The 14,187-nt window shown below is 26.9% G+C and overlaps 2 protein-coding genes across 5 annotated transcripts; one reads left to right on the top strand and one right to left on the bottom strand.

Annotated features, from left to right (window-relative positions):
* Window positions 1–1,282: 1,282 nt before the first annotated feature.
* On the bottom strand, window positions 1,283–6,793 carry LOC100863991 (2-oxoglutarate dehydrogenase, mitochondrial). Of its 4 annotated transcripts, none has more exons than XM_086909056.1 (16): window positions 6,000–6,793; window positions 5,810–5,916; window positions 5,433–5,714; window positions 5,112–5,322; window positions 4,863–5,040; window positions 4,673–4,788; window positions 4,467–4,606; window positions 4,220–4,365; window positions 3,951–4,140; window positions 3,665–3,886; window positions 3,221–3,497; window positions 3,036–3,121; window positions 2,485–2,793; window positions 2,124–2,408; window positions 1,753–2,055; window positions 1,283–1,570 (listed from the first exon to the last, which is right to left on the bottom strand). In XM_086909056.1, the coding sequence occupies exons 1-15, from the start codon at window positions 6,397–6,399 to the stop codon at window positions 1,858–1,860; spliced, it is 3,147 nt and encodes a 1,048-aa protein (XP_086765182.1). In that variant the 5' UTR covers window positions 6,400–6,793; the 3' UTR covers window positions 1,283–1,570; window positions 1,753–1,857. The 4 variants fall into 4 exon arrangements, with proteins under 4 accessions (XP_086765182.1, XP_086765226.1, XP_086765117.1 ...); XM_086909100.1 differs by having other exon boundaries at window positions 4,673–4,785; XM_086908991.1 differs by having other exon boundaries at window positions 4,467–4,788.
* Window positions 6,794–7,014: 221 nt separating this feature from the next.
* LOC100863876 (phospholipid-transporting ATPase IF) lies at window positions 7,015–12,612 on the top strand. The gene is made up of 17 exons (XM_086904961.1): window positions 7,015–7,036; window positions 7,238–7,339; window positions 7,434–7,688; window positions 8,065–8,217; window positions 8,315–8,616; window positions 9,216–9,436; window positions 9,606–9,892; window positions 9,974–10,153; window positions 10,401–10,548; window positions 10,623–10,765; window positions 10,844–11,083; window positions 11,176–11,318; window positions 11,401–11,560; window positions 11,643–11,951; window positions 12,024–12,210; window positions 12,270–12,415; window positions 12,505–12,612. Exons 3-17 carry the CDS (start codon window positions 7,440–7,442, stop codon window positions 12,610–12,612), a joined length of 2,976 nt encoding a protein of 991 aa, XP_086761087.1. The 5' UTR covers window positions 7,015–7,036; window positions 7,238–7,339; window positions 7,434–7,439.
* The last annotated feature ends 1,575 nt before the right edge of the window (window positions 12,613–14,187 follow it).

Below are 14,187 nucleotides of genomic sequence, written 5' to 3'. Positions count from 1 at the left end.
AATTTTTAACAAAAAATTTATTATATTATTATAATAAATTATAGAATAATAATAATAGTATAGAATAATAATAATAATATAATACATTATTATTATAATATAATATAATATAATATATTATTATTTAAGAATAAAAAATTAGACATAATAAAATAGCAAAATTAGCAAAATTAGACATAATAAAATACTTTCTTTATTATAAAATACTGAAGAATATTTGTAAATATTTTTTATTAATTATATTTAAGAACTATAAAAAAAAAATAAATACATAGTTTAACACAACAAAATATAAATAAACAATTAATCTATAATCATTTATTTATAAGTTTAATTTTTAATCACGTTTATATTATATTAATTATGTATCATAATAAATTATATTCTAAATGAAATTGCAAGTATTGATTAATCAATTTTGAGATAAAAATATATTAGATAAAACTTATTTGAAAATTCTTATCTTTTCTGATAAATCTAACAATGTATTGGTAATGAATAATGAATATGATAATGATAATCGATAATAATCGATGATAAGTTTTTTATATATCACGATAGAATATTTATCATTTTTTCTTAGTTTTTTATAAGCAGCTAGTGAATTGCTCAGTTAATTTCTATATATATATATATATATTGTCTAGTGAATTGTTATTAAAATTAATTCGGATAAATATAAGATAGTTAACATTATCATCTTTGATTCGATAAGTATTACAATTAGTACTAAGTTAAATATAAATATTTATTTCAAAAATTATTTTCGATATTTTTGCGATAAATGTATGTAGAAAATCAATCTAAATTTTTTCTATTAATTAAATAAATTATATAGTTAAAATATTATATAAATATATAAGTAATTCATGAAAGATAATTTTTATATGTTATGAAATTTAAGTGTCCATGAATGGATGATGATTGAAACAAATATTTAAATAAAAAAAGTACTTGACTTGATTGAAAGAAAAAGCAGTTTCTGCAATATCAAGATTTCAAATCTCGACAAAATGGTAAGATGATATTTTTATATTATGCAAATAAGTTATAATAAAAAAGTTATAAATATTATCAAATATGAAAAAAATTTAACATCTTGCTCAAGATAAAATATTCACAATCGCTTACATTTAATCACTTCTTGTTGAAATTTATATTTGAACGAATAATAAAATAATTTTAATGTTATTTTATAATTAAAATATCAATTAGTACAAATATATTGTATTTGTATCATTAATATGAAAATGCATTTTATATAAACAGGCAGAAAAATAAATATTGTAATAAATATTTATTAATTATAAGTTTAAAACTATGTATAGAATATTATGTTACAAATTATTATGGACAATAAAATTTTATCACTAAAAAAAATATTACAACTGTATAAAAAATATGATAAAACTTACTAACAATCTAGATACATTTTGCAGTATATATAGTGCTGATAATTAGCACTATTCAAGATAATTCTCAAGTTCAGATATGTGAGTACATGTCATTTATATTAGCCTCACTTAAAATATCGTTACGATCGCTAATCGTGAAGCAGAATAATCACATACTGAAAAAAGAAAAAAAAAATTACAATGTGGAATTACTTTGACAAACGGATTTCTTCATATTACGAAAGAAAATCCTACAGATATTTATATTTTTTGGTAAGTGTGAATTAATATTCGTTCAGTGATGCTCGATTAGATATCGTGTATTCATTCTTATTTGATTTGTTCATCATTTACTTACTCATTCGGATTTTTATCTGAATATCTTGCATTCACTTCCCGTTTCATTTTTTATATATCGTTACGAATGTCATATCTTTTATTTGACATTCCGATTAATTCCGATTCAAAGTTTCAAAGCCGTCGCTATCATATCGTTGTATTCGTTTCTATGAATAACTTTGCTGCCTGTTGCTGGAGAAGATGATGGTGGTCTACCTCCATAAGCCAAATCTTCTAAACGTTTTCCTAAGGCTAATGCTATTCTGTCTCTCACATACAAATACGGGCCTTGATTTTTGTGTTCTTCTTGTAACCACATAAGCTAAACGCATGGGATATTTGTTTTAAAATTGATTTAAGAAGTTAAATTTATTTAAAAAATTCATTTACTTTAGCATTCGGATATTTTTTCATTTCTTCAGCTAATAAATGATACGGAAATGGACAAAGTTGTTCGATACGAATAATTGCTATTTTATCTTCCAATTGTTTCCCCTGACGTTCGATCACCAAATCATAAAATACTTTTCCACTACACATCAGCACTTTTTGTATATTTCCTGGTTTGACAAATGGATCAGAGAGAATAGGTTTAAATGAAGTGCCAGATTCCATATCAGCAAAAGGCGAAAGAGCCATAGGATGACGAAGCAGAGATTTCGGTGTCATTATACACTGGTTGAATAGACAAATAGTTATACCTGGTTTTATCTTTAACAATAAAAATAGGTATAATAAAATATTCATTAACTAATGGTTTCCGAAAAGGCATATGGATTTGACGACGAAGGGCATGAAAGAAATTTGCAGGTGTCGTTAAATTGCAAATAATCCAATTTATTTCAAACAATTGCCGTGTCATAATTTGATCTATAGTTTCTCCTGGTTCGGCCGTCGGAAGATAAGAGAAATCATCATCACAAAGCTCGAGATACCGTTCAATTTTTGCGGAGGAATGTTCAGGTCCCTGTCCTTCTAATCCGTGAGGCAAAAGAAGAACTAATCCTATCTGCCTACCCCATTTCGTTTGTCCGGAACACAAAATAGTATCTAAAGTGACCTGAACATATACAATTTTTATTACTAATATTTTTAATAATTGTTATTACATTATTAAAATTATCTGTCATAAATAATTTTAATATTTGTAAATTTGTAAATAATGTCTATATTACTTTATAATATTAATTATAATTATTAACTTTGTAATAATTCATAATACAAATAATGTGCAATAACAATGTATGATAACATTCTTGATTACATGAGATTGATTTTTAATTAATTTTTGAGAAGATTTACCTGACAAGTATTCGCAAAATCACCAAACTGGGCTTCCCAAATTGTTAATGTGTTATGGTTATATGTCGAATAACCCAACTCGAATCCTATATTCATAATCGATTACAATTTATCGATAATTTTTTTTTTTTTTCAATTAAAGAATTCTATTAAAGAATTCATTAAAGAACTTCTAAAAGACTCACCGCAAACGCCATATTCCGATAATGAAGAATTCGTGACAGTATACATTGCTTGTCCCGGAAATATATCATGTAAAATATTTTTGTACGTCTTATCTCTACTCTGATCGTGAATAACATGTGTACGATGAGAAAAGGTGCCTCGCTCAACATCCTCGCCGGACAATCTCACGGGGCAACCTTCTTTCAATAAACTACTAAATGCTAAACATTCACCCATAGCCCAATCTACCTGACGAGATTTACTCAATTGCGCTCTTTTTTCCATTACTCTTAATACCTATATTAAGTAAATTAAACATTTTTAAAATTTTAAAAATGAATAAAATTTATTTTATCATTCTAAAAAAAATAAAGTTTATCTTCGTCAAGCATTTTCTAATTACGCTCTGAGAAGATTATCAGTATTGATATTCAATCATAAAAAAGAAAAATTACATTTAATACCTGAGTATGGGATTCGATATCACTAGGAGGAGTTGATATAGCTTTGCAAATTGTCTTTATAGTTTCTATGTCGATACCAGTCGGTGGAATTTTATTTTTGGGACTTTGAGTAGCAAAGAAATCAGTCCAAGGTATATCATGCCAGTCACCTAATTGCATCGATTCTATCGTTTTCGCCTTTTCGAATTCTGTTTCACAATAGTTCCAATATTTTTCAATTTCCTATTATATATATTATGATTAGAAATTTATCAAAATATGAAACAATAATTATAATCGTATCTACTTCTTTAGCAAATGTTTCAGTAATCACTCCTTCTTTGAACAATTTATCGCTGTAAATATTAAGCACATTCGGATGTTGTTTAATACGTTTATACATCAAAGGTTGCGTGAGCATAGGCTCATCTAATTCATTGTGCCCAAATCTTCGATATCCCACGATGTCTACAACAACGTCGTTGTGAAATTCAGCTCTGTATTATTAATTTATGTATAGTTAAATAATATTTTATTATTTTTCATCCTAGTGCGAAAAAAGTATACGTTGCATACCTGTATTCGCTGGCAACTTTGCTACAATAGGTCACTAAATCAGGATCGTCAGCATGTATATGGAATATCGGGGCATTTACAACACGTGCTACATCTGTGCAATGCGCACTTGATCGAGAATATCTAGGATCTGTAGTGAAACCAATCTGTAAATTCATTAATATCGTTAAAACAATTATTCGATTATAAAAAAGATTTCATTTAAGTGAATAAATGAATGTGAATAAATGTGACAAATAAATATTACTTGATTGTTGATTACAATGTGAATAACGCCACCTGTCGTGTAATTCGGCAAATTAGTTAAATGCATCGTTTCATAAACAATACCTTGACCCGAGAAAGCAGCGTCACCATGAACCAAAAAAGCCACCGATTTTTTACCAACTGATACAAGTGAATTTTTAATTACAAAAATATCTTGATCAATGAATTTCAATTTTATATACGTACATTCGGCATCATTTTTCTCTACTTGTTCGGCTCGAACACGACCAACTACGACAGGATCTATCGCCTCTAAGTGAGACGGATTGGCCATCATAGCAACACGAATCTTTTTCTTACTTCTGTTAGAAATTTCAGCTAAATAATTTTACAGTTTCATCAACTACATAATTTATCCATATAATCATATAATCACCTTTCTAATATTCTTTCTGCATGTGTTCCTAAATGATACTTCACATCACCAGAACCAAAACCTTCTAAAGCAATTGAATGAAATTGTGTAAGAAGTTGATGCAATGGTTTCATACAAACGTTAATCAAAGTATTTAATCGGCCTCGATGAGCCATTCCTATCACAACACTTTCAACTCCTAAAATATTATTTATTTTATATCTTTTACATGGTAAGAATAATAATAATTTTTCAATATTTTTTTCCTACCATGTTCCGCTGATGTTTCCAAGCATTGATTCATTGACGGTATAAAAGATTCGCAACCTTCCAAACCAAATCTTTTTTCAGTGGGAAATTTTCTTGCCAAAAATCCTTCGAACGTCACTGCCTTCATAATATTCATCCAAATAAATTTCCTATGATCCGCTGGAAGATCCCAAGCACCAGGTACTTCAAACTTATCTCTTAACCAATCTAACTAGAAATAATTTGACGAAATTAATTCAATGTAATGTTATTTTTAATGATTCTTATCTTATCTCTAAATAGAGATAACATATCTTATTTTCTCAAACTAAAAATATCTACCATAACAAGATCGTGAATATAGGTATATTCAAGACCCAAATGGCCGCAATAAACTTGGTTCAATCTAATTAGAATATCACGCAAAGGAAGACTTCGTTTAGGACCACCGATTACGGTAAATGGTGCAAGAGGAAATTCTCTATTCATATCAGCTTCGGTCATTCCCTTCAAATGTTGTCGCACCACGATCGCAGGTGGTAAATTAGGAGTGCCTTGAAGCTTACGCGATTCTGGATTTTGTATGCCTAGCGGATCAGTATCGGCAATTAAATGACCACGTGCCTGAAACCGATATAGAATAGAAATAGACCAATTACAATGGTCTGTCTATTTGAATGGATTTATTAATGTAAGCTTAGAGCCTGATTGACGGATACTTGATAAGCTCGAATCGTGGCATTGATATCGAAAGCTCCATTTATATACCTATCACCTTGCATATCACCGTTTGACTTCGATCTTGCACTTTGTTGAGGAAATTTTGCTGTTGTTTTATAAGTAAAGTATATTTTTCTAGATATGCATTTTTCCTTTAAATAAATGTATTAAAAATTTAGAAGAAAATACCTGATTGTGTACCAGATGGTGATCCAACGTGGATGGACGATGGCTTAGAAGAAGTTGATTTGGGCGATGATTTGTGGGAAGCTGCATCCGATTCTTTATCTTTCTTGTCAATTAATTTAAAATATCTATCCCAGGAAGCACTCACGGAACTTGGATTCTTCTTCCATGATTGATACATATATTCCAAGTACTGAATATTGTCCATGTTCAACACGTGATCGAATCTTTCGTTTTTACCTTTTTCATTGTCGTGCTTGAAACGCGCGACATAGTTTTGTGGATAGTATATTGTGAAGGAGAGACGTTTGAGTAGTATTTTCTTGTCGGGGCAATTGAACTTTCGCGGCGTATGTATAACGAAAGGCCGTATACAATAATAAGATTGTCTATTAGCATACATATCTCCATTTGTTATTATTCACCGTAAAAGTACCAGGTATATTTATTTATATTATTCTTGAAATTTTGAATTTAATAAGCCAAACTTGTTAAACTGCAAGTGTACTGGGAATGACACTTGATTATTTCAAAGGTTGTTATCGATCAATTTCTAATATTTTTTAATTTCTTTCATGAAGTTGGTTATCAATTTTCGATACTGAAATTTTATATTTTACTTTTATCAAAGTAATTTAAAATAAAATGAAATAAATATAAAATTAGTTGTCAAAATTATCATCCTTGAATGAAGATGATAAGTAGAAATAATAAATGACAATCTTATTATTTAAATTTTTTAATTAGATTAATTTTCTATAACGATTGCACGAGAAATAATAATTGAAACAACTGAATCGATTGATATAAATGCAACTTCTCACGCTTCTTGCGATATAGTTTAAGTACGGCATCAAAGTTCTTGTTGATATTTTTGTGCAAAAATGTTTAAAATAAAGTTCAGTGATTCGGAGTTACAAGATTTGAAGTATTACAAGAATTAATAAGATGTGATGAGAAAATGCAACATGTTACACAACCCTATGATGATCTAATTAACATACCCTATATAGATATTCAAATGGATATACAATCGTTTGGTATTAGATTATGGCAATTTATTCGTAAAAATTGGTTCAAATCGCGAAAACTATTACGTATACCAGCTTTTCTGAAAACTCAATATTCCACTTCCCATGTGATATTATTTTTACAAGCAAGTTTGCAAATTGAGCAACAAATCTTATATATATTATAATCTTACATATATCTGTTTTCTAATTAGAATAATCTGTATATAGGATGTACCACCATTAATCGTTGATCACAGGATAATAAACATCAGTCCAGATAACTTGCCGGAGCACACAATTTTTCCAAATAATCATATTGTTTCTAAAAAAGTAAGTGTTTTTTAATACGTATTATAAATTAAAATTTAATTCATCCTTGCAATTTGATATAATTTGAATATAATTTGGATCACTTCATTTTCAGTATACCATGTGGAACTTTCTACCAAAAAATCTCTTTGAACAATTTAGACAACTAGCAAATTTTTATTTTCTTATAATGGCGATAATATCTGTATCGATAAAGTCCCCGATCTCTCCTATAACCAGTATCCTTCCCCTAAGTATTGTCATAGTAGTAACCGCGTGTAAGCAAGGCTTCGAGGATTATAATCGTTACATTAATGACAAACGAGAGAATCGGACATTCGTCACTGTCATACGCAACAAATGTGTACAGGTGAATTATATGAATTATATAATTACATCTAAAATTAATCAATTTTAATCGATGTAAACATATTTTTTCTATTTCTTTTCTCTAATTTTTTGTATGACATTCATGTATAACATTTATGATTTATAATGCAAAGCGTGTTCTAATTATCTAATTATTATTACTAATAAACTAACAAAGACGATATATATACACATTTATATTTTAAATTTATTTTTTGCGCTATCGTTGTTAAAAAAATTATTACAATTTTTATTTTTCTAAGAAATAATATAATTATATAAAAGCGAGAGACAAAGAAGATAAAAATCAATTATATTATTAGCTTCGATCGAAATGCGTCAAAATATTCATCGTATTCTCCATTCTATATTTTCAGAACATTTACCGTGAAAATATAGTAGTCGGTGACTTAGTGAAGATACATCGCGAGGAAGATATCCCCTGCGATCTTTTGCTTCTCTATAGCACAGAAGATTCGGAATGCTGTTTCATTACCACGTCAAATCTTGATGGTGAAACCAATTTAAAGGTAATTCTTTTCTAATCGAATCAAATAATAAGTCTGATTAAATAATAAAATTTGGAATTTGCTGTATTAACAATAGATATTTAATCATTGTTCTTAGACTGTGACGATTCCAAAAGTAATCTCAAAAATGTCGATGCAACAAATAATATCTTTAAACGCCATTGTCACTTGTCAACATCCTTCATCGAATCTTTATAGTTTCCATGGCAAAATGGAAGTCAAAAATGAAAACAATGAAACGATCAGAAGTGGATATCTAACGATCAATAATTTACTGCTTCGTGGATCTAGATTGAAAGACACGGATTATATTATCGGTTGTGCGATATATACTGGTCATGATACAAAATTGTCTCTCAATTCAAAGATAACAAGTAAAAAAATCTCTACGAGTGAAAAGTAAATAATCTCGAATATAATATTTTCATATAAGGTGAAAATTAAAAAAAATACGAAAATAGGATAAAATTGAATCTCAAATATATTTTTTATGCCAAAGTTAAAGAACAAACAAAATTTTAAAGATTAATAGAAATTTTAAATAAGTATTAAATGATGATAATTATAAAAAAAAGTATTTTTTCTTTATAATTATTTAATTTTCATAAAATGAAAAAATAATTTCTTAAAGATGATAAGTATTCGTATTTAATCCAAAGGAGATGTTTATTACTTATATTTTTTAACATTAGATAATAAATTGCAATACCCTAAAAATAGTTTATAAAATGCAATACTGTATTTATTTATTTTAATAGATTTTTTAAAATAGAAATTATAAATAAGGACGATACATCGATTTTTCAATTTTCAAAATTAAAAAAAAAAACTAACGTATAACATGGTCTGTAGTTTATTATAATGTATGATCATCTGAATCTAATATCTTACCTTACCATGTATAATTCCATATTATTATTTTTATCTTATTATTAAAGAAACATTGATTACATTTTTCTTATAGATACACGAATTCAATCATAATTTATTATTTACAGATCCAATAATAAATACATCGTCTGTTTCTTCATCATATTACTATTTGAAGTAATAGAATCTTGTACAATAAAAATCATACTAGAGGAATCATGGTCAGAGTTATGGTCATCATATTTGAACGATATTCATCCTTTTACTTTTTCCTCATTGGTTACGGATTTTCTAAGCTTTATTGTCCTTTACAATTATATCGTGCCAATATCATTATACGTTAGCATAGGTAAAAACTATTTTTATCTTAGCTATTTTGTTTTATCTTTAGATATCATAACTAGAAATTATTAAAATTAAAAATTTAAAAATTAAGATTAATATCAGGATAAATATTATCGATTAACTGAAATAGAAACAATTGACGAGCTTTGATTAATTAATTGTTTTCTTTATAGAATTACAAAAATTCTTCGGTTCATTTTTCTTCAGCTGGGACGTCGACATGTATGACGAACAGATGGATCAACCAGCATTAATTCACACGTTGAATCTAAACGAGGAGCTTGGTCAAATTGAATACTTATTTGCAGATAAGACCGGTACACTCACCGAAAATATGATGGTATTTAGACGTTGTTCGATCAATGGAAAAATATATATAGAAAAAGATTGCGATGGCAAATTGTATCTATTACCTCCCAGTAAGGATGAAGATCAGGCAATTGCATTAAAAACCTGGCAGGTAGGATTGCATTTCTGATTAAACGCAACCTTGTAAGTATTTTTAAGACGTTACTCGATATAATTTTCGATTAAATTCCAGCCAGAACATTGGCATTTTATGATAAGCATCGCTCTATGCCATACAGTTCAAATTTCACCCTTGAGTCAAAGAGCTATTGCCGTCATAAAACGTAAAGAATTTCGCCAGAGTTTCAGGCAAAAGAAAATCCTTCATGTAGATAGTTCTCTCTTGATGCATCCGGACTTACCAGAATATCAGGTAGAAATAACTGTCTTTTGCATGGATATAAATCTTTATATTAATTTCATCATGTATTTTTATCCCTGATGATTCGTTGATAAATAAAAGTTAAAAATGAATTTACATGATAAATTGTAATATTAAAATAACATGACGAAGAAAAAAAGCTGACGAAACTGAATAATATCAATATTTTATCTAAACTAGTAATAACTAATTTGATTGTGAGTAGAACATTTAAAAATATTTAATTATTATGCGGTAGGCAACGTCGGCAGATGAAAAAGCTTTGGTTGAAGCCTGTGCCAGATGCGGAGTCATTTTTGAATCAAGAAAAAACGACATAATAGAATTGAAAATCCAGAATAAAATTTTGACTTATAAAATGCTTGAAATTCTAGAATTTACTTCCGGTTAGTATTCAAAGATTCATCGAACTTTTAAAAATCGTAAATTATAAAAATTATGATGAATTTTTCATCGATAGAACGCAAGAGAATGTCGGTATTGGTAAAAGATTCAGCTGGAGATTATTGGTTATACAGCAAGGGAGCAGATAGCACTATGTTGCCAATTATAATCGAAGGAAAAATCAATGAAGTTATTGCGCACGTGACTGATTTTTCTATGGTAAAACGAATAGTCTTTTATAAATTCAATTATTATTTTTCCTTTATATCTTCATTAAAAGAATATTGTTTTCTTTAGAGAGGTCTTCGAACTCTGGTTATTGGATATAAAAAGATAAACGAAGCGAAATACAATGAATTTTCGAATGAACTGGAAAAAGCTAGACAAATAATTGGTATAGAACGATCGAAATATGTAGAACTAACTTATAATATGATGGAAAGAGATCTCACTTTACTAGGTGCGACTGCTATTGAGGATCGTCTTCAAGAAGGAGTGCCGGAAACTTTGGAATCCTTGCAACTAGCTGGAATTAAAGTCAGTAATGTTAATATTATTGATTACAAAAGACATTTAAAAAAAAATTTCTAAATTAAACCTTCGTATATGATTTTTTTTTTTTCATTCAGGTATGGATACTAACTGGTGATAAAGCGGAAACTGCAGAAAATATAGCATATCTCTGTGGTCAATTTAAGAGGGGTACCGAGATTCTTAAATTGTTAGAAATAAGAGATACAGGAATTCTTCTTCACAAACTTACAGATTATGAGTAGATATACAATAAGATAATTTTTCATAAAACTATTCAATCGTTCATACTTTTATTTATTTATTTTTTTATACAATTTTAGAAGAAGATTGAAACTCGAACCTTCTAAACAATTTGGATTACTAATCGATGGACAAAGTCTTGCAGTTGCAATAAGAAATTATGCAGATGAATTCAGATCAATCGCAATGGTTTGCGATGCAGTTGTTTGTTGCAGGCTATCTCCGTTACAAAAAAGTGAAGTAAGTTTCTTATGAAAAAAAAATACGTATAAATATATTTTTCTATAGTTATATTCCTTTTTTTTTTCTTTAATCTATACAGATTGTAAAATTGATTAAAAAAGCAAAAACTCGACCGCATACTGCTGCCATTGGTGATGGAGGAAATGATGTTTCGATGATACAAGAAGCCCACGCTGGAATTGGAATAATAGGCAAAGAAGGTCGGCAAGCGGCCATTAACTCTGATTTTGCAATATCTAAATTTAAATTTTTAAAGAAAGTATTATTTGTACATGGACATTGGTATTATATCAGGATCGCCAATTTGACGCAATATTTTTTTTATAAGAATTTTATCCTCATGACACCACAATTTATATTTAGTATATTTTGTGCCTTTTCCACACAGGTAAGATCTAAATTTTAAAATGGATATCTTTACAATGGTTTTCTATTTTTAAGTTACTTTATTTATTTGCAGTCATTTTTTGACGGCTTATACTTAATGTCTTACAATGTAATATTCACATCTTTTCCAATAATGATATATGGATTGTTTGAACAGAATTATAGTGCTGATATATTATTACGTAAACCATATCTATACAGATTGAATCAAGGCAATTATTTATTATCTATGCAGCAGTTATTCTTATGGATTTTTCTAGGTAAATTACTTAAATGATTTATCAGCGAAAATGAACATTTTACTAATATATTCTTTCAGGTTCTTGGCATGCTATTGTTATATTTTTTATGCCATATACATATATACTTATTAATCCTGTTACTTTATATAATAACACGCCAATAGAACAATGGACATTCAGTATATTTGTTTTCCATTTAGTTACACTAATAGCCAATTTACAGGTAGTGAGATTTTTACTTTCTAAATTATATTATATTAAATTATATTAAATTTTCCTTATTATTATATGAAATTAATTTTTATTTTTTAGATACTTTTACGTAGTTCTTATTGGACAATACCACTTATATTAGTAGTATTATTCTCACAATTAATATTTATTGTATTTGCAGTTACCCATTCATTTATACCTATGTAAGCAATATTTCATAATTTTATAAATTTCACATGTATAAAATCTTATATTTCATTTAAAATTATTATTTATTTTTATTTAATAGAAGATACGATGGTGATATGTTGAGGGTTTTTATAATATTAACATCGTCGATAACATTCTGGCTTTTAACTATTGTGGTCGTCGTCGCTTGTTTAATTCCTGATTATTTACTACTTACATATAACAAATATAAATCTGCTTTTAAACTAAAAAAATATGAAGAATCATGGCGTTTTATAAATAACGATAACGATAACACACAAAATGTATTATTCAAACATATGTTCTACATTTAGATAAGTTATTGTTTTCATGCTAACTAATGATAATGAATGGATATATATATTTTCATTTTCAGAGATAACATTTTAATATGTCACAGTTTTGGAGACACAATTTTATATTATGAAAATCCAAATGAGATAATATTACATCGAGAAACTTTAATTTTCCATAAAATTGGTAAATTGTCTTTTCTATTATATAGAACGTAAGTCATTTATTAATTTATTATTTATCTTATCTAGAGAAAGATATATATAATATTCTTTATAAATATGTTTATTATATTTATTATTGTATTTCTATAGTAATGTAAAACTATCGATTTATAAAAATACTTTATATTTATTTATAATTTTTTAATTAGAAGATGAAGCAATTCGATTACATATATATATATATATATATTTACGATATATGTGTGTGTGTATAAATAATATTTTAATAATTTGTTTATTTTTCTATATTATTTGAAATGATTAGGAAATTTTTAATTAAATTATTTACATGATATAGTAATGCTTCAAAAAATACAAATCGAAATATTTCAAAAAATATAAATTTTCTATCTTCATTAATTTATTACAATTTAAATAAGTCTTTGACAAAATAAAATAAGAATCGATCAATTATCATTTTTAATCTATAAAAAATTAAATCTTTATGATTTTCATGTCATTATAATATAAAAATTAATATTTAATTACGAGATTGTTTTAATTATATTACATTAAAATGAGTTTAAGCATGTGAATCAATTTCTATAATTAGAATAATAGGAGATAAATCTCAGAAAATATCTTTAAGTATTATTGTATTATTGATTCTTTAATTATTTTATTAGAATTTATTAAATGATATACACATACTATTACAGAATTTCAAGTACAATATATTCCTGAAAAAGAAATATTGTGAAATTGAAAAATATTTAATATTATGTAATCATATTTATATTATAAGAAATAATCAAATGTAAATTAATATAGAATAATTGTAGGATAAAAATACGTGCTTTTCTATTTTGTGATTGAAATAGAAACATTTTTAATTTTTTAAATGATCGAATCTTATAATAAGTGTTTGATAATGTATATTTCCACTAATTATTATAAATAATTTTATTGTAAATAATTTTATATAAGAGAAAAAATTAATTTTAAAAACTTTATAATGTCATCGCACATGATATGTTTTAAGCTCAAGAAATTGTTTGTAACAAAGATAATATATGATGTTTGATGATGTATATGATGATGATAAATATGTGAT

The sequence above is a fragment of the Apis florea genome, unplaced genomic scaffold (genome assembly GCF_048593485.1).
Source record: "Apis florea isolate Af1SG1 unplaced genomic scaffold, ASM4859348v1 contig_1615_pilon, whole genome shotgun sequence".
Lineage (NCBI taxonomy): Eukaryota > Metazoa > Arthropoda > Insecta > Hymenoptera > Apidae > Apis > Apis florea.
This window is presented reverse-complemented; position numbering and strand designations above follow the sequence as displayed.